The following is a 20,382-nucleotide window of genomic DNA, read 5'->3' as shown; positions in this document are numbered from 1 at the left end:
TCTAAGCTTCTTTGTGAAGCCAAATGCAATACTTTTAGTGAAAAAAACATAGGAAGGAAGACTTTCAAATTATTCTTGGTCTTTCTGCCTAATTAGGTCAGTCTGATATTCTTAGGCTTCTTAAGGCCCATTTTTAGCTTTATTTTTTATAACTTTTCCCAGACTGCAAAGAAGCAGAATAATTTTTATTGCCCTCTTCCCCAATGATATTCTTGAAAAATTTTATACATTACAATATGCCACCATTCCTCTGGATGTGCTTAAATTTTGCAAGAACCAGGGGCTGCTCGGCTTGTCGATCCTGAGGCTGTGTCTATGTGACCCTCAGTTCCTACAGTAGGATTGTCTAACTGATGACAGGCAGAAGTTAGACTGATTTCCCAGCCAAATGATCAAGAGATGAGACCCTCCTCATTAGCAAGGAATGCAATTTTTAATCTTCTTTGTCTTAAAATATCAATGCAGTATCAGCTATATTCAGAACTAGTGTTCTGAAACTGTGTATAGGTCACTTTGAGTGTTTAAATACAAAATCTTCAGTTCGATCTTTTTGGAATCATGATTCAGGTAGTAGGTATTATGGTTTAAATATGTTCCAAAAGTTCAAGTATTGGAAGCTTAATTCTTCAATGCGGCTCTATTGGGAGGTGGGCCTAGTGGGGGGTGTTTGGGTCATGAGAGCCTGTCCTCATGAATGAATGGTTGATGTTTCTCTCATGGGAATGGGTTAATTGTCACGGGGGTTGGTCCCCTCTTCTCTCTTCTGTATTCACGCATGTGTTGTTCCACTCCCAAGGCTATCAACAGAAGCTGAGCAGATGCCAGTGACATGCTCTTGGACTTCCTACCCTTAGACCATGACTCAAAATAGACATCATTCCTCTATAAATCACCCTGTCTCAAGTATTCTATTGTAGCAACAGAGAACAGACTAAGACAGTAAAAGACACAATTTAGGTCATGGATTTCCAACATGCATCCTAGGTGATTCCTTACTTGAGACTTAGAGGGAATATAAACTCACATTACATTATGTCTCTTATTAATACCCAGAAGAGTTCCATGTAATCATGTTAATAAACCTGAACCTTTGAAAACTGAAAACCTGTCTACATAATATTGGTTGGGAATATGTGGTATGATTTTACATCTATAACGTATCTGGCAAATACCCTCAATTTGCATGTTTTTATGTTGGAATATTTTCAGAGGCGTTCCAGATCTTCGAGTTTATTTGAAACTTGTATTCACTCTTTGGAAAGTATAATAATGGGTGTGAGCACAGCTTTCAAGGCAACGGAGACCAAAAAAGAAGATAGCAAAAATAGTATTCGGAGAAAATAAACCAAAAATAACACACTAGAAAATGCAGCGGAGTGAAGGGAATACCCACAGCTGTGGCAACCCTTTCTCTAGGGAAAGAGAGCTTTTATGCTTAGCAGAAAGGCCGTCTCTCTTTGCTTCAGGCCTGCCAAGAAATAAATTACAGGTATTTCAAATTATTTTTACCTGTTCCAAGAAGATAAATACAGACTTTTTCTTAATTTTCAGTAACAAAAAGAAAATACAAGAATGAACCTGTACAGTATAATTCTGCATATAGGTTCTAGACTCAATTTGGGTTGGGAAGATTCCAGGTGTTCGAATAAAATGAATGTTTCTTGGAAATACTTAGGTGGAATTTTAAGTTAAATGTATGTATCTTTCATTGTCTCTAATAAGTCAGCAACTACATTTGGTTTTAGTTACCATGCTTCTGGTTAAAGTGAACGGCCTCAGTGTGTTCAAACAATGTAAACAAGGTCTCGGGGAAGAGGAGATTTAAGTTTCCATTGTCACCTTTAAATATTTTTTTCAATTTCCTGCCATGATACCTGTTATCTATTTCAAAATAAAATAATGTAATAAATATAAAGTAGAATTAAAATTTGCATTAGTAGAGGACAGGGCACTCATAATTCATGGCCTCTCTATTTTGACATTTCCAGGTGATATATTGGTTTTGAACAGTATGCCCAACACATCTTAGGCTTCCTGTCCCTACCACCTTCACTGATCCTGTTTCCCACCAGAGAAAGTCCTTTTCTGTTTACAAAGACAGAATTATAGATTGTTTCTGGCATATTACTGCTTGTAAGTTATAATAATGCCCTCTTTCTGGGATCTGTCTTTACTGGGATCTGTTAATTTAATGGTAACAGGTTACTTCTTTTACTTTGAAATTCTATCTATTGATCTGTAATCCATCTATCTGTAAATATAAAAATATAACTACTTACACTACATGTATACACTGTCTCTTTTGTGTGTTTGGTACACAGGGATTTCTACCTACCCTCTATTTTTTATTTTATTTTTAATCTTATTTTTTATTTATTTTATAAGTTACTGCATACTGGCATGGAACCTGGAATCCTCCTGTTTCTGCCTCCCAAATACTGGGCTTAGAGATGCTTTCTACCATTCTTGGTTTATACTGCATCTCCTTTTGTCATTCAAATTAGCTATTAGCACCAGGCACAGTGATACATTCCTGTAATCCCAGTACTTTGGAGGCTGAGACAGGAGGATCACAGGGTTCCAGGACAGCTTCAGTAATGTAGTACAACTTTCAGCAAAAAAGGACTGAGAGTTTAACTCAGAGCTAGAATGTCTCAAAAAAGGACTCACAAAAGTCTCAAAAAAGGACTGAGAGTTTAATTCAGAGCTAGAATGTCCTTGGGTTCAATCCCTAGCAACACCACACACACACGCACGCTCGCACGCATGCACTTGCACATGTGCGCCCGCTACCAGCAATTGTCCCTTCAATTTTTTGTGCCTGCTGGTGGTTCACGTAGCCCAGCACCCTAGCCACATAGCTACTCTTTGAGCATTGCAGGTTCGCTACCATGTAGCCTGGAATGTTGTTCTGTGGGATAGCCTCCTTCCCTACCTCCTCGAAATCTTAGTCCAAATGTATCCTGCATGGTGAGGCCTTCCCAAATTAAAATATTTAAAATTTTATTTCCAATTCAGCTCTCATTCCCACTGTACCACTTTACTTTTTTTTCCATTGTACTGATCACTTTCTCACATAATGTATAACTTATTTTATTGCTTATTAGCTTTCAGCATAAAGTTTCATGATGCCTGTGGATTGAATTTCTTTGTGCAATGAGATTTATTCAGAAGCTGAAACTATTTCTGCCACATAGCAGGTGATTAATAATTGTTAGTTGTTTGACTAAAGAAATAATCCATGAATTTTTATATAGTAGGGGAAACAATGATATTTGCAAAACCACATACATATTTTCATGTAAATATTGCTAGTATGTATATACATTTGTGAGTAATGGTGACTACTCAAAGTTTTTAGTTTCCTTCATCTGGAATCCTATGATCTGTCTTAATAAGAGACATATTTTTGTCACAAAGGATTTCTACATATTGCTTAGTCCTCCATCACTTGTAAACATTATTAACTCATTTTAAGGAAAATTTCAAAGTATATGTGGCTTGATTAAGGTCATAGAACTAGTTTAGTTGAGACATAAACATAGGATTTCATAACACCAAATATTCATAATCCTAATCACATCTAATAGTTTTAAGACTGTCAGTATCAAGGGTAGCCCCCTTTCCTTTTCCCTATTATTGGGGATTGAACACAGAACCTCATGCAGGCTAAGCAAGCACTCTACCGCTGAATTACATCCCAGCCTTTTTAAAAATTGTATTTTGGGACAGGGTCTCATTAAGTTACCAAATGTGTTGTTTTGATTAAATACCTTATTTAATATTTATATTATGCAAGCTAGTAGTAGTTATACCTCCCTATTGACACTATCTATAAAAAAGAGTTTTTTATCTTAAAATTATTTGTCTCTGTGTCTTTTTTGTCCTAATACAAGAATGCCAGTTTTTTTTTTTTTTTTTTTGTGGTACTGGGGTCCTGGAAACCCTTCTACCTCCGGGCTACACTCCAAGACCTATTTTATATTTTTATTTGGAAACAGGGTTTCTTAAACCAGCGAGGCTGGCTTCGAACCTGCGCGATCCTCCTGTCTCTGCCTCCCAAGTGCAGGGATTACAAGTGTGCACCACCACACCCAGCAAGAATGCCAGTTTTAATTTATTAATATGGAATATATTTTTCCTTAAAATTATATAGTGAATGTAACTCATAAAATAATAACTCACTAATAACTTACAAAAATCCCCTTTCCTCACAATCAAGGATCTAAGCAGAGTGCTGGACTAAATTTTTTTTATTTTTATTTTTGGTGGTACTGATGTTCCTGGAAGCCCTTCTACCTCCCGGCTACACTCCCAAACCTATTTTCTTTTTGGTAACAGGGTCTCTTACTCCAGCGCGGCTGGCTTTGAACCTGCGGGATCCTCCTGTCTCTGCCTCCCAAGCGCGGGGATTACACGTGTGCACCACCACGCCTGGCAAGTGCTGGACTAAATTTTGTGATTGTCACTCTTACTTCCGTTAAAGCTTTTTTTCTTTATAAAAAGAATATCATACTTCCTGATTGCTTTGCAGATTTTTGCTTAAAATCAGTCACATAGAGTACCTTTCAAAGGATTAACATTAAGATATAATTCTGATTCAGATTAATATGATAGAAATTTATAATTTATAACATATGAAATTCTAAAGGAACCAAATACAAGATTTGAAGTCAGAACTATACTTATCACAAATTTTAAAACTAATAATCTCTTTATATTATGTAATCCATAGAACTTATTAACAACACAGGGTTGAAACTTTTTTTTTTTCCTTTTTGGCTTGAAAATCTTCTAGAGAATTGGGTGGTTGGTATTAAATTAAGGAAACTATTAAGTGTCTTCTATATAGTCTTTTAAGAGTACTGAGGTCATAATTTCATTCTAATGTTTCAGGGCACGCCTCTGTGCCGGCAAAATGAAGACTTACACAGCACACGTCTCATACCAAGAATAAAGGCTACATTATAATTACAACATCAAATGGAAGAAGGTAGGCTTGAAGAAGATAGGCTTGTCTATGGTCTCAAAATGGGAAAGGTTAACAAAATTGTACCAATGAAGAGAATGCCTGAGAGCAGGTTGTATGTACACACACACACACACACACACACACACACACACGTCCTTTTTCAAGACAATTTCTAAGAATTGGCACAAGCATATTAAATGTCAGTACCCTGTCCTCGCTTACGTTAGGTACCACAAAGATAAATCAAAATGGAATAGGACAACTAAAAGGCAGAGTGATGACAGCACGGTCCAGAGCGCTTGGCCACCCGTACCTGATGTGGGGAGCAGAACTTCGTGTCACCCGTCAACCGGTTTCCATCCATGGAGAAAAGAAAGCTTCTTCTTTTTACACTGTCTTCTGACTCCGATTTGGGAAACCTGTCTCCCTCTCCTCTGTTCCCTTCAAGATGCTCCCTCTGTCTTCTCTTCTTCCTTCGGTTCCTCCACTCCTTGGCACTTTTGGAACTTAACTTCGAAGCTTCTGAAGAGCTTTCCAAGAGTTCTCCCAAGCCACCGATGCCGCTGAAGTCTCTGGAGGCCGCAGACGCAGCGGCGACTGCCTGTTGGAAACAAAATCTGGCGTGCTTAGAACCTGGGAATTGAAAACAGTTGGCTGGGGTGCAATGTTGCCATCTATGACCATTAACTGTGAACACGGTGTCTTCTCCTCCTTTTATTTTGCTTTGCCAGAGAGTTTACTTAATAATGATCCTCATGTTTTACTTATTTGTACTGGAGATGGAACCTCGGTGCATTCTCAACAAGCTGCTGAGGCTCTTGCAAAATTGACAAGGCTGGCCTCCTATCTGAGATCTTCCTGCCTCATCCCCCACTCTCCACTTACTGGTATAAGAGGCATATGCTATCATGCCTGGTGACCCTCATTTTTTCCCCCACTACTAGAGATGGAGAAACCCTGAGGCATTCTACCTTAAAGCTACACCTCCGGCCCTATTTTTTATTCTTTATTTAGAAACAGGGTCTCACTGACTTACAAAGGGCCTCACTAAGTAGCTGAGGCTGTCTGCGAACCATGATCCTCTTGTTTCAGCCTCTCAAACACTGGGGTTACAAGTGTGTGCCACCACGCTGGTTGACCCTCATTTTTAAAATAACACAAAGTAATATGCTAGCCGATGAATTAAGACAAAAAAAAAAAGTAAGTTCTTATACTTCTTCTGGATTGGCTTTTTAAAACTATGTTGAGATTAGCTTCAGTTCAGGAAAAATATGCTCTCAAAAGTAGCTTCTGTACTTTAAAAATAAGCATTTTCTTAGTAGTAGTAGTTTTTTATGGTACTGGGGGGTGGAACCCAGGGGCATTCTACATCCGAGGATCACCCCTACCCTATTTTTTAATTCTTTATTTTGAAACAAGGTCTCACTAAGTTGCAGAAGGACTCACTAAATAGCTGAGGCTGGCTGTGGACCTGTGATCCTCCTATCTCAGCCTTCCAAGTACTGGGATTACCAGAGGGTGTCACCATGCCCGGCTCTCTGATCACTATTCTTATTCCACCAATTGGATTATTCTTCCCATATGCAAATTGTAAAATATGGAATGTTATTTTTTTATTAAATACAGGAAAAAGATTTCTTTTTATGAACGCAAAACTTTAAAAATATCTTCTGTTTTACTTCTAGATGGAAGTAGTGGGAATATGTCGACTAATTTTTTCTCATTTTTTAAATTTGAATTACACTTAGGATTTTAGTTTACATATCTGGAATCACTTTAATCACAAAGAATTTATTATATAGCACTTTTGGTTCTAACTTTTAACTGTTGTGCAAATTGTTACCTTTATAAACAGTTAATGAATCAATAAACATATATTCAAAATAATTTTTAAAAATTATGAAAATTTATCCAAATATTTTCTTGTCACTTGTCAATGCTAAGTATTTTTCAAAAGTTTGGATTTCTGTACCTGCTAATTAAGCACAGCCGGCTCTGAGGTAAACTGTGGCCAGTATTTTGTATTTTCATCTAGAAGAATAGTATCTTTATTTTTTGTATTTTTTTTTTTTTGCAGGTCTGGGGATGGAACCCAGGGGCATTTGACCTCTGAGCTACACCCCCTGCCCTATTTTTTTATTCTTTATTTTGAAACCGGGTCTCACTGACTTGCAGAGGGCCTCACTAAGTAGCCGAGGCTGTCCGCGAACCGTGATCCTCCAGGTCTCAGCCTCCCAAATGCTGGGATTACAAGCGTGCGCCACCACGCCCAGCTCGAATAGTATCTTTAGACTAGAAAAGATTTAGCCATTACTTAGAGAGGATATAAAACAATGTGAAGTACATCAGAACTGAATTCTCATTAGGTATATTTCTGTTTTCAAACATAACCACAGAAGTGGGAACAATTAAATTTAGAAAACATTGGTTAAAATTTTATATATGTCATTCCTGAATACAAATCACTATAATTTATCTACCATGTTGCTTCTCTGGCCCATGGACTGTCAGTTAATTTGGGAATTTTGTCATTTTTCATATGCTCAGCATCTGGCATTTCATCTGATGTGAAAAGGGCTCAGTACGTGTTTGCTGACTAAAGATTCACAAAGGCACCTTACTCTCAGTTGTCTCACACTGGGGTAGAGTGGAGCGAGAACAAGACATCTTAGCCCTGGCTTTTCAAGATCTCCTAAAAGACAAGGAGTCAGAAGAGTCTTGAATAGAAATATATTTCAGGAGGGAATGAAGGTAAAAATCCATTTACATACTTTTGACCACTCTGAGCTTTGTTTCTTCCTTCTTGAGAAGCAAACTCTCCTAAATAGGTTTTGTTTTCGAACCTCATCTCAACTAAAAATTTTAGAAAGATTTCTCTGTCTCTCTTCTTTTTGGTACTGAAAATCGAACCCAGGGACATTCTACCTTGGCTTCATACCCCAGCCCTTTTTGTTTTTGTTTTGAAACAGGGTCTTGCTAGGTTACTGAGAGTCTCAGTAAGTTGCTGAGGGTGGTCTTGCACTTGAGATCCGCTAGTCTCAGCCTCCCAGGTACTGGAATTATAGGCATGTACCACCATGCCCAGGATAATAAAAAAGTTTTAAAATGCAAAGAAATATGCTACAGATTCTCTAGGATTAACATAACATTAGAGGAAGGAACTGTAGCACTAAATATAGTAATAAATTTATGCATCTAATTCCCCAACAAACATCTGTAACACAGATATTTGATTAGCATATTCATATGGAAACCCAGATCTAAGATGACATAAGACAATGCTTAGCATTTAGATAAAATCCAAATTCAGAATTTCTGTATTTACAAAATTGCATATCATTATATATCCAAGTTTTTGCTTTGAATCTTGATTATCACCAACACTTCCAGTAAATCATTCATGACCACAAATGAGAAATATTAAATATTTTTACAAATGACTACATATGTATAATAAAGTGGATAAACGAAGTAACTTATCTGTAACAAGTTCAGTAGGTACATAACGTATACCTTTAATTAAAGCAATATATTTGTATGCTTTTTAAAAATACAAAGTCCTAATGCTTCCTTCCCTACTGTACAGACACAAGCACACAGTATGTAATTCTAATTATTTATTGACTTGTTTGTCCCTAGAAACGAAGGAAGTGGTGGTAATATTCCCCTGCCATAATCCTGAAATTCATGTTCATTTAAATCATGTTTGGAATTTGTTTTGCATAAGAGATCATTTCCCTACCTATTCTGAGGAGCAGTTCAAATAACTAAAAACCAAAACAGGTTTTCAAGGCAACCAAGGTAACCTCCGACACAACACGCGGTCTGTGTCACTCATCAGCGCAAACCTGTCATTTGTTCCTCGTGTGAGGATTTGCCAGATCCGTCAAAGGCAGATGTTTCCTGTCATTTCTCACGTCTGTGTACCCGTTTATAACCAGCTCCATGATGCCGCCAATGTCCTGCTTACTTAGAATAATAATCATTCTTTTATAACCAACTTCCTGAATTCCTCTTGCAACAAATAACAAATTAGTACTTAATATTTACATAGGTAAGAATGTTTTCTTGTAATGCTTCTCTGTAGTCCAAAATAGACCCTAGAACTGACTGTGTCTGTGTGGTTTAAAAATATAATCACATGACCAATACTTCACTTATTTTATACATAAAAGCCCATTCAAAACCACAAGATATTAACTACACCTATTTCAATTCAATCACCAATTATATTAGGTATCTTAAATGCCATTCTTCCTTTGCGTGTGTTGGGGGGGAGGGAGAGGTTCTGGAGATTCAACACAGAGACATTTGATCTCAAAGCTATACTCCCAGCCCACTTTATTTTTTTTTTTTTAATTCTAAATCAGGGTCTCACTAAGCTGTTGAGTATCTTGCAAAGTTGCTGAGACTAGCCTCAACCTTGTGATTCTCCTGTCTCCACCTCCCAAGTACTGGGATTACAGGCATATATTACCTTTCTTGGATATTTTCTTATCAGGCCTAATAGAGACTGCAGTCGGATATACTAAGCAGGGCAATATTAGGCATTTATAAACCATAAATGTCAAATACAATGACAGCGATCTACATTGAAGCATTTATTTTCTTCTGAGGTTATTTTTTTCTATTTTTTAAAGTTGCACTGATCTGTGAGTCCACTGAGTTGTATATGTAATGTTTTCACGTCTACACAATGACTAGCAGTAGAAGACCTTCAATAGGTATAAACTACAATTGGGATAGAAGCTAGACCTCAAGAAGTCCTTGGCTAGATAGTGAGTTTGGAAGAGTCACTGGTGGTAAGCACAACTCGAGCTTCTCTTCAGTACTAAGAATCTCACAGGGGCACTAGGTCTTTCTCTGTCCCTCCCTACCCACTACTCTTTTTGCCTCTAGCTCCCTCCTCTGCTTCCACACTATTTATTTACCACTCATTGTTTTCCTGTGTTGGCCATAAGAAACTCATATTGGTTCAGTACTGTGCTGTCCCAATGGTATTAAAACACTTTCCCTAGGACGAATTTAAATATTGCAAAGATAAGCTGATTCAAATCATGATGATTCGGCCACTGGAATCCAATAACTGATTGTTAAGCAGGTAGAATTAACATGTTGTAGCTGACTTAATTATGATGTAGATGATTAGATTTTTTTTTTTTTTTTTTTTTTTTTGGTGGTACTGGGGTTCCTGGAAGCCCTTCTACCTCCGGGCTACACTCCCAGACCTATTTTATATTTTTGAAACAGGGTCTCTTACACCAGTGCGGCTGGCTTCGAACCTGCGCGATCCTCCTGTCTCCGCCTCCCAAGCGCGGGGATTACAAGCGTGCGCCACGACGCCCGGCTAGATGATTAGATTCTTTAAAGGTCTCTTAGACTTACGGCACTGCTATTTCTAAATTGAAAAAGATGATACTTCAGCCGGGCAGGTTGGTACATGCTTGTAATCCCAGTATTTGGGAGGCTGAGACAGGAGGATAGCAGTTCACAGACAGCCTCAGCTATTTGGTTAGGCCCTCCGTCATTTAGTGAGACCCTGTTTCAAAATGAAGAATATAAAAAAAAAAAAAAACAGGGCAGGGGGTGTAGCTCGGAGGTTGAATGCCCTTGGGTTCCATCCCTAGACCCCCCCCCCCAAAAAATGATATTCCTAATGGATGTCATATTTTACCTTATAGTGGCTGCGTTTCAGAATAAGCTTGCTCTATTTCTACTGTTATTGATAGTCTTTTTTTTCTTTTTTCTTTCTTTTACCTCCATACTGGAGATAAAACCCAGAGACATTTCTATCTCTGCGCTATACCCCCTGTCTTATTTTTTACTCTTTATTTTGAAACAGGGTCTCATTGAGTTGCAAGGGCTGCCTGTGAACTGCGATCCACCTGTCTCAGCCTCCCAAATGCTGGGATTACAAGCATGTGCCACCATACCTGGCTCTGGTACAGTCTTTTAAAGCACATTTATTTGCCTTTTTTTAATAAATGATAATAGGATAATCTAATGCTTTTAAACACAGTTATGTGCAATCTGTAAATATTATTTATTACAATATTCTATTTAAACTTTAAGGAATTTCCTTGCCCACTAAATAGCTATCTTATTTTATAATCATACAAATGTGTTCGAGAATAAAATTAAATAAAACTATTAAATAATTGACATATGTTAGAAATTCCTTTAAAGCATGAGGAAGACTTTATGAGATTCTTAAATATTTAAAAATTATTTGTAGATTTTTCTAAGATCAATAGAACATAATCGTATACTATTTTATACCTAAGGTAAAATGAAAATAGGTAAGCCTAGCAGGTACTAAGTCTATGGTAGAAGTCAGTAACCAGCTAAGTAACTCATACTAAATCCTGTTTTGCCAAAAAATGCCTCTAAAAAGGACTAACAACTGTGAATCTCAAAAGTAACACAGAATTGTTAAAACCTTCAACTTTGAGATCATAAATTTCAGTTTTATACTGCCATTCAAAAGGTATTTCAAATGTCTGGATCTTTTCATCTTAAAAAAAAAATCTCAAGAAAGTTAAGTATATTAAATGTTATTTGGACTTCTGCTTTAGGCCAAGGTGGAGTAACAAGGATCAAATTTTCCTCTTGTTCCTGAAACAACCAGTGAAACACACACAATACATAAAACTTTGAAGACACCGGGCATTTGATCAGGATGTTCTGATGCTGGGAAAGGAGGATTCAAGCATGCTCCACGAGTATCTTAGCTATGGCCTCCGTAGACTTCATCAGTGGAAGAGGTGGAACTAAGTGTTTGAGGAAGCTAAGGTGCAGTAATTCAAATGACAAGAGGGAGAGAGAGAGAGAGAGAGAGAGAGAGAGAGAGAGAGAGAGAGAGAGAGAGAGAGAGAGAGGAAGGAGGAGGGAGGAGGGAGGAGGGAGAGACTAGAGCTCTTCTGAGGTCCACCTGGAGGACTGAGAAAAATATTCTCCAGTGCACGTGTGTTAGCACACTACATTAGTTTGAGGATTAGAAGGAATGTCATCCACCATTCACACTGCCAGAGGAAACACTCATTTTAAATGTGCCATTGGGTAGAGGACTTGGGAACATCTTCACAAAGTATTGGGGAATAGACAGCCTCAGATTAAGTGTTGCTCTTGTCCAATTTAACATATCTTCAAGTGTTTGAAGATACAAAAGGATTAAACTGCTTATAAATGATGTAACTATATGCACACAGATCAAGAATTTTTATACAAATAAAAAGCTATCCGATATCCAAAACAAGCAAATTTGAAAGTTTCTGGATTTCAACTGAAGAATTTCAGAAATGTAAAAAGAAAAGTCTATATAATCCATGGTGAAGAGATAATGTAATACAAGCTGACTGATAACCAACACAAATGTCAGGATTTGCAGACTGCAACATTAAAACGTTGCCATTACTAATGTGCATATTTGAAATATTAATTAGAGACATAGAATAAAGAAGATGTAGCTGGGCATGGTGGTGCATGCTTGTGATCCCCATGCTTGGGAGGCGGAGACAGGAGGATCACGCAGGTTTGAAGCCAGCCTCGCTGGTTTAAGAGACCCTGTTTCCAAATAAAAATATAAAATAGGTCTGGGAGTGTAGCCCTGAGGTAGAAGGGTTCCATTCCAAGTACCACCAGAAGAAGAAGAAGGAGAAGAAGGAGAAGGAGAAGGAGAAGGAGGAGAAGATCTAGCTTTTACCCACGAAAGCTACAATGTCTAGAGCAAAAATACACAGGATGGGATCAACAGCAGACTAGACATTGCAGAAGACGAGATGATAAACTCAAAGATATATCAAGAGAAAGTATATAAACTGGAAAGAATAAGCTTAGTCTAACATGCATTTGAAACTACAAAAGATCTAAAAAGCCAAAACAGCATTGAAAAGAAAACCAAAGTCGGAAAGCCAATGTTATTTGACTTCAAGATGTACTATAAAGCTAGTGCAGTTAAAAGGGTGTGGTACTGGTATAAAAGAGAAAAATAGATTGGACATAATAGAGCTTTTAAACAGATTCACATATGCAAAACTAATTTCTGAGGCTCAAAGTCAATTTAGTAAAAAAGATTTTTTTCTAATAAATGGCTTTGAAGTAATTATATATCAATATGCAGAAAAAATATGCATAACTTCTGTCCTATTGAAAATTAAATTAAAATGAGTCACTGACTGTGATAGAAAACATTAAATTATAAAGCTTCATATGAAAATATAGGAGAAATCTTTGTGGTATTGGTTGGGCAAAATTTCTCAGAATCAACAGCAAAAGCATTAAGTTTTTAAAAAGTCAAAAGTTTTTAAACTTAATAAACTGTTCTTATTATAATTAAAAACATTTGCTCTTAAAGTACTATAGGGAAAATGAAAATACAAGTTTCTGACTGGAGTATAACATTTGCAAAGCATATATATGATTAAAGATGTGCTCAAAAACATAAAAAGTACTCACAATTCAATTCATAGGAATACAAACAACTTAAAAAAAGTAAAAAGCAAAATGCTGGAATATTTCAATAGGACTTCAGTAAAGAAGTATCAAAATAAATAAAACTATGAAAAGTTGTTCCGCAATACTAGTCATTAGGAAATGCAAATTAAAGCAGCAAGGAGGTAATTATTAGAAGGGTCTAAATTAAAAAGACTGACAATAACTAAGTTGGCAAAGATGTAAAGCAATTTCAATTGTAACTGGCCTGAATCAGATTCTTATTATACCCACCATGTTTTTCATCTTAGGAGACATGGCTCTTTCTAGCCCACTCCTCTTTTTTCTTTTTCTTTTTCTTTCTTTCTTTCTTTCTTTCTTTCTTTCTTTCTTTCTTTCTTTCTTTCTTTCTTTCTTTCTTTCTTTCTTTCTTTTTTTTGTGGTGCTGGAGATTGAATCCAGGGACATTATACATTACACCCCAGCATTACACCCCAGCCAGTGTTTGGGTGCAGCTTTTTATTCTTCATTTTGAAGTAGGGTCTTCATTAAGATGCGGAGGGCCTCATTAAGTTGCTGAGGCCAGATGCAAACTCAGATCCTCCTGTCTCAGCCTCCCAAGTACTGGGATGACAAGCATGCGCTACCACACTCGGCTCCCATCCTCTTCTAATCCAACACTGTGTTCCTTTCTTCATGACATAAATGACCCATTCCCTACATTCCCTAATTCTCCAAAAACTTTAATAGTAATAAAAATCTGAAGTTGTCATCTAATTTCAGATGTCTTTCTGATATCTAAATAAAGCTATAGCAAACGACTATTTTTAAATACAGAAATTTCAAAGAATTGTTAAGCATAGGTATGCATCCATAGCATTTTATTCTTAACATTTGAGATAAATTCACTTCAGAATAAAACCTCAAATGTTTTAATTATAGGTGAAACAAAAATAGTTGGAAATGTCAGTTACATTTCTTTCTCAAATTAAACTAAAAATTAAATTCCTTGCTCCATTTTTATGAGACAAGAACATAGTAAAATTTGTTCCTAATATATTCTCTACCTTCTAGCTAATTTCTTTGTAGTGTATAATGTCCAAAAAAGTTCCTTTGACTCCAACTTCAGAAACATTTTTAGGTTTGGATAACATTCTCTTTTCCAGTGATAAAGTCTATGTACAAATTGAAAAGCAAGTTCCAATTTAAACTTCTGATACTATATATATATATATATATATATATATATATATATATATATATATATATATATATATATAGAATTACTGGGGATAGAATAGAACCCAGGGGCATTCTACCTCTGAGCTACATCCCCAGCCTTATTTTTAACTATTTTGGAACAGGATCTCACTGAGTTGTAAAGGGACTCAGTAAGTAGCTGAGGCTGTCCACAAACTGCGAACCTCCTGTCTCAGCCTCCCAAATGCTGGGATTACAAGCCTGTGCTACCGCATCCAGCTGATACAACAATATTCTCACTAACAAACTCACATAATAATAAAGCTTAGCCTATCAATCAGTACCTGAGCTTCTTCCTGTTGCTTTTTTAGCTGTTCAAGCATCTGCTGAAACTCTGCCTCTTTCTGTTCAGCTTCCTCCAAAGTGGCCTGGTTCTGTTCCTCATAGGCCATGGCCACCACAGCCAGGATCAAATTCACCAAATAAAAAGAGCCCAGGAAAATCACCAGGACAAAAAATATCATGTATGTTTTTCCAGCAGCACGCAGTGTCTAAGGGAGAAAAGGGGTAATTTCATTGGTATTTTAGTATAGTGTCCTCAAATAAAGATGCGATTACCACAGTTAGAAATCAAGAAACAAATGCTTTTCAGGTACTACATATTTTTTCTTTTCCCTTTTTTTTTTTCTTTAAACAAAGGGGCTCTTGATCACTGAGTTATATACCTAGGTATTTTATTGTTACTTTTCTAATTTGAGATAGGGTCTTGCTAAGTTGCTGAGACTGGCCTTGAATTTACAACCGTACTGCCTGGGATACAGGCATGTGCCGCTACAGCCAGCCTTCAGTTTATTTTGACCCACTTTCTTTTGATGCTAGAATGTGCAGACATGCACATACACCATGCATAAACATTAATAATCAAATTATTTTGAGGTTTAACTGAGGTGTCATTTGATATAAATACATTTAAAATTAAAATATATTGAATATATATGTATGTGTATATGTGTATATATATATATATATATATATATATATATATATATATATATATGAACACCACTAAAATGTCTTCATTAAGGGTTCATAATGAGCAGCAATATTACTGTGAGGACAGTGAGGACACTACTTTTTAAATTGATTTCCATGGGGTTCCATATCTATAGCATCCTATTCTTCGCATCATCTAGAGATATATTTCTTCCCTCTTCCTTTAGTCCTAGTGAGCTACAGTTTTCATTTGAAATTCTTAAGTAACTGAATTTAGAAGTCGTTCATGTACTGTTTTTAATCTCTACAACTAGATCATAAACTCCTCAAAGTCATGAACATTCTTTGAATTTTCCATAGCCCCTAGCAGAATGTCTTTATCATTTACGTCTGTAATTCAGAGCATTGTAAACAAATATACATAATTATTATTTTAAATATATTCATAAAAATAAGTCCTCTGCAAGCCAATTTAGGCCTTACCAACTGGTAAAGATTCTCCCAGTAGTCTTGAGTCATGAGACGAAATAAGGACAAGAAAGCCCAGCTAAAGGTGTCAAAGCTAGTGTAGCCATAGTTGGGGTTTCGCCCAGCCTTCACACAGATGTATCCTTCTGGACACTGGCTGTAAAAGGGAAATGATGGTGAGGTCATCATAAAAATTTTATGACTTTCAATTGGTCTTCATTTAAAGCAATTGTCCAGCCAGGCATGGTGGCACACGCTTGTAATCCGAGAATGAGATAGGAGGATCCCGGTTTACGGCCAGCCTCAGCTACTTAGTGAGGCCCTCTGCAACTTAGTGAGACCTTGTTTCAAAATAAAGAATAAAAAAAAATAGGGATGGGGTGTAGCTTGGAGGTAGAATGCCCCTGGGTTCCATCCTCCGTACTGCAAAAAAAAAAAAAAAAAAAAAAAAAAAACAATTGTTTAAACGCAGAGTTTTACCTGCAATTAATTTTTTTGCTTCGTTTGCAGAATACTTTAGGTGATCACAGAAAAACATTAGTTAGAAAAAATTGATTAGGAAAACAAGTAAAAATTGTAGGTGTAATGGAAGAAGATTTATATGGAAGAGATATAGCAATAACATAGTTTTGCCTCTAATACCATCATTATTCTACTCCCCCGCCCCTTTGCAGTTCTTATATTGGACCCAGGAGTTCTCTACCTCTGAGCTACACATCCAGCCCTTTATGATTTTCATTTTATTTTATTTTTGTGGTATGGGGGATTGAACCCAGAGGCATTCTACTTCTAATCCACAGACCTAGACCTACTCTTATTTTTTATTTTTAAAATAAGGTCTTACTAGGTTGTTGAGAGACTTACTACTTGCTGAAGCTGTCCTGTGATCCTCCAGTCTCAGCCTTCCACGTGCTGGGATTAAAGGCATGTGCCACCATACTTGGATATTTGTTTTGAAACAGGATCTTTCTAGGTTGCTGAAAGTTTCACTAAATTGCTGAGGCTGGTCTTGAGCCTGCAATCCTCCTGTCTCAGTCTCCTAAGTAGTAGCAGCATTACAGTTTTGTGCCACCATGCCTAGCTTATTCTATTTTTTACAAAGTGAGAAAAACCAATAATTAAAAATTAAAGGTCAGAAAATAGCCAAAGGGGAGTAAAATATCTTGAGGGCTATTTAAGTAGCCAATTTTATAAAATCATCTAAAGTAAAGTTTATGTTTCAGAACAATTTCAGCTTTATAGAAAAATTATGAAGATATTACTGATTTCCCATGTACTTCAGGCCCAGTTTTAATATTGATTCATTATTATTAACTAACCATATTTTATTCACATTTCCTCAGTCTTTAATTATCATCTTTTTTTTGTTCCAGGGCAAAGGTTACATTTGATCATCATGTACTGTGAGACTCCTTTTGGTTATGTTAGTTTTTTAGACAATCCTTATTTTTGGTAATCTTGACCCTTCTAAGTATTAGTTATTTTGTAATTGTCCTTAAGATGGAATTTATCGCATGCTTATTTTATTATCATTTAGGGGCTCTGAGTTTTGAGGTGGAAGAATACAGAGGTAAAGAACCATTCTCACTGGATCATGGCAGGTGTATGCATTTATTAATATGACATCACTTGATAACATTCATCACCTGACTTTTTTCTTCTCTGTATATTTATGTATTTTCTTCCATTTCCATATAGTAATCATAAGAATAAAATCAGAATGTGCAGTCCACTCTTAGTGAACAGGTAGTCATGATCTCCTTAAAGGCATAGTATGTATAAAATTATTTAGATTTCTTCTGCACGGAATACTTTTTCATCATCATCCTTAACTTATTTATATAATCATGGATTATATGCATTCACGTGTGTGTGCATGTGTGTGTGCGTGTGTGTGTGTGTGTGTGTGTGTGTGTGTGTGTGTTATGAAGGACTGAATCCAGGGGCATTCTACCTCTAAGCTACACTCACAGTCCTTTTAATTTTTTGTTTGTTTGTTTGTAAATAGGGTTTTGCTGGGTGGTAGAGGCTATCCTCAAACTTTTGATCTCCTGTCTCAGCCTCCCAAATACTGGGATAATAGTTGTGCACCATGCACAACTGAGTAAGCTTTGAATCATAATGTAATCATATTTTCTTGCTCACATTTTTCATCTTTGGCTAGTGGAAACTTTTCTTAGTTCATGAGCTTTGATATTCTCCATGGCGGCGTTCCATTTTTGTTCTACTTTATTACTTTCTGGAGCTACTAGATGCTCCAGGTTCAATTTTATCTTATTTCCTGCACCGGTACTAGGATAAACCATTTCTTCAAGGATCCCTGGTTTCTTTTATTGAAAAATAATTTTAGAAACCAAGATCTGGGCACTAGCTGGGTATTTGTTGCTACTGTGTATTTGTTGCTACTGTGCTACTAGGCCCTGTCAGCTGGCAGATAAAAAGATACATGTGTACATGTTAACTTGTGATGCACATAGATACACTCTCGCACGTGCCACACACACACACACACACACACACACACACACACACACACATAACATTCTATATGTGCCCATTTGTGTCAAGATGACATTTACCTTCAGGTCACGCTCCTGTCTCCAACTTGAATCCATGACCACACAGAGCAGACTAGCAGACTACTAGACTTCTCTTTTTGTGTATTTGAAACTGTTGCTTCCAAAGTGAGAAAACTGATTCCCATCATCTTCTATTCATTTACTTAATTGTTTAGTATCAATACATATACATAGTGGCTTCAAGATTAATAATCAACATGACCACGGGAAACAACCTTATCCAATAGCTGTTGTTCCTCTGGCCTTTAGTCTCACAGACTACTCATTTCTAATGTTACTTAGTCAGCACATTATCACTCCACTTCCTGCAGGGAAGTTATTTCATCTATTTGTAATATATTGAAATATTTTCATGATATTATTTTATCCTGGGATCCACCAAAATCACAAAGAATTTTAAAAATAATTTTTATACATTAATATTTACTCTTTGTTCTGAAACTGCTGCTGATGCCTTAATGTTTTAAATTCTCCTTTACAGAATCATGTAGAATAGTCTCTTGCCCCTAAAATTCCCTTCTGCTTCACATAGTCAATTTTCCACCATGAATCCCTGAAAACACTGATCTGTTTTTTAATCTATATCTCTATTATTTTGACTCTTCCAGAATGCCATGTAATTTAAATCATATGCTATGTAGCTTTTTTCAGGTTGGATTTTCTTCATGTAGAAAATGCATATCAGATTCATCAAAGTCTTTTTTTATATATTTTTTTGTTTTGGTAGCTTATTTCTATCACTGAATAATATTTCATTGTATGCGTACCATAGTGTATTTATTCATTCATATGTTGAAAGATAACTTGGTTGCTTCCCGCTTTGGGTGACTATAAACATCAAACGTTCCCATGCAGGTTTTTGTATGGACATGTTTTCAAATTGGTTGGCTGAAAATCTAGTAGTTCATTTGTGTGATCATCTGGTAAGATATTTAAATTTTAAGCATCTGCCAAACTCTTCCAAATTGGCTGTACCTTTTGCATTCCCACCAGCAATGGATGAGATTGCCTGTTCTGTATCCTCACCAGAAGTTGCTATTACCAGTGTTTTGGGTATTTGCAGTATTTTAATAGGAGTAGAGTGGTAACTCATTGTTATAATTGGAAATTCCATACTGACAAATTGTGTTGAGCATCTTCTTATACCTCTTTTAGTCATCTGTCTATACTTTTTCAGATATGTGTTCAGGATTTTTTGCTACTTTTAATTGTGTCATTTGTTTCCATATTGTTCATTCTAAGAGTTCTTGTATATTCTGAATAGACAACTTATCTCACTAATACAAATCCACATCAACAAAAGTATGCCCAACTTGTGTTCTTCCCCCTCTATTTCCTGTATTTCTAAACAGCCTCAGTGAGTGTTCTGAAAAAACTAGACTATGGGCCTTTATTCATTGGAGCAATAATTTAGGTACAATCTTAACTGGAGGTTCTTGAGGAAAGATATTGATGTGCAAAGTATTATTAATACTGTTCAAATCAACCCAAAAGGATTATTTTTAATAACCTTGAGTTGAGGATCAATGGCAATCTGGTAAACAAGACAAGGAACTTCCCAGATGGACAGCACTACTTTTTATTATTTACATGTAAGGCTGCCCTTGTGTATTTTTTCCTACTACAGTTTTGTATTTTTTTTGTCCTTTGAAAAGAGTTGCACACTGATTAAAACAAAGAGAAAAATAAACAACAATAACAACAACAACAACAACAACAACAACAACACCAAACCATGTT

The 20,382-nt window shown here is 36.3% G+C and overlaps 1 protein-coding gene across 1 annotated transcript in view; it reads right to left on the bottom strand.

Annotated features, from left to right (window-relative positions):
- Positions 1 to 20,382, bottom strand: part of LOC308258341 (sodium channel protein type 3 subunit alpha-like) — a gene marked incomplete at both ends in the record, with an annotated part of 90,442 nt that overhangs the window by 56,143 nt on the left and 13,917 nt on the right. The window contains 3 exon segments of the mRNA XM_080688847.1: positions 5,286 to 5,573; positions 14,947 to 15,153; positions 16,079 to 16,220. Of these exon segments, the coding sequence (XP_080544973.1) occupies positions 5,286 to 5,573; positions 14,947 to 15,153; positions 16,079 to 16,220 (637 nt within the window).

The sequence above is a fragment of the Muscardinus avellanarius genome (genome assembly GCF_963383645.1).
Source record: "Muscardinus avellanarius genome assembly, chromosome: 2".
In the NCBI taxonomy this organism is placed as follows: Eukaryota; Metazoa; Chordata; class Mammalia; order Rodentia; family Gliridae; genus Muscardinus; species Muscardinus avellanarius.
This window is presented reverse-complemented; position numbering and strand designations above follow the sequence as displayed.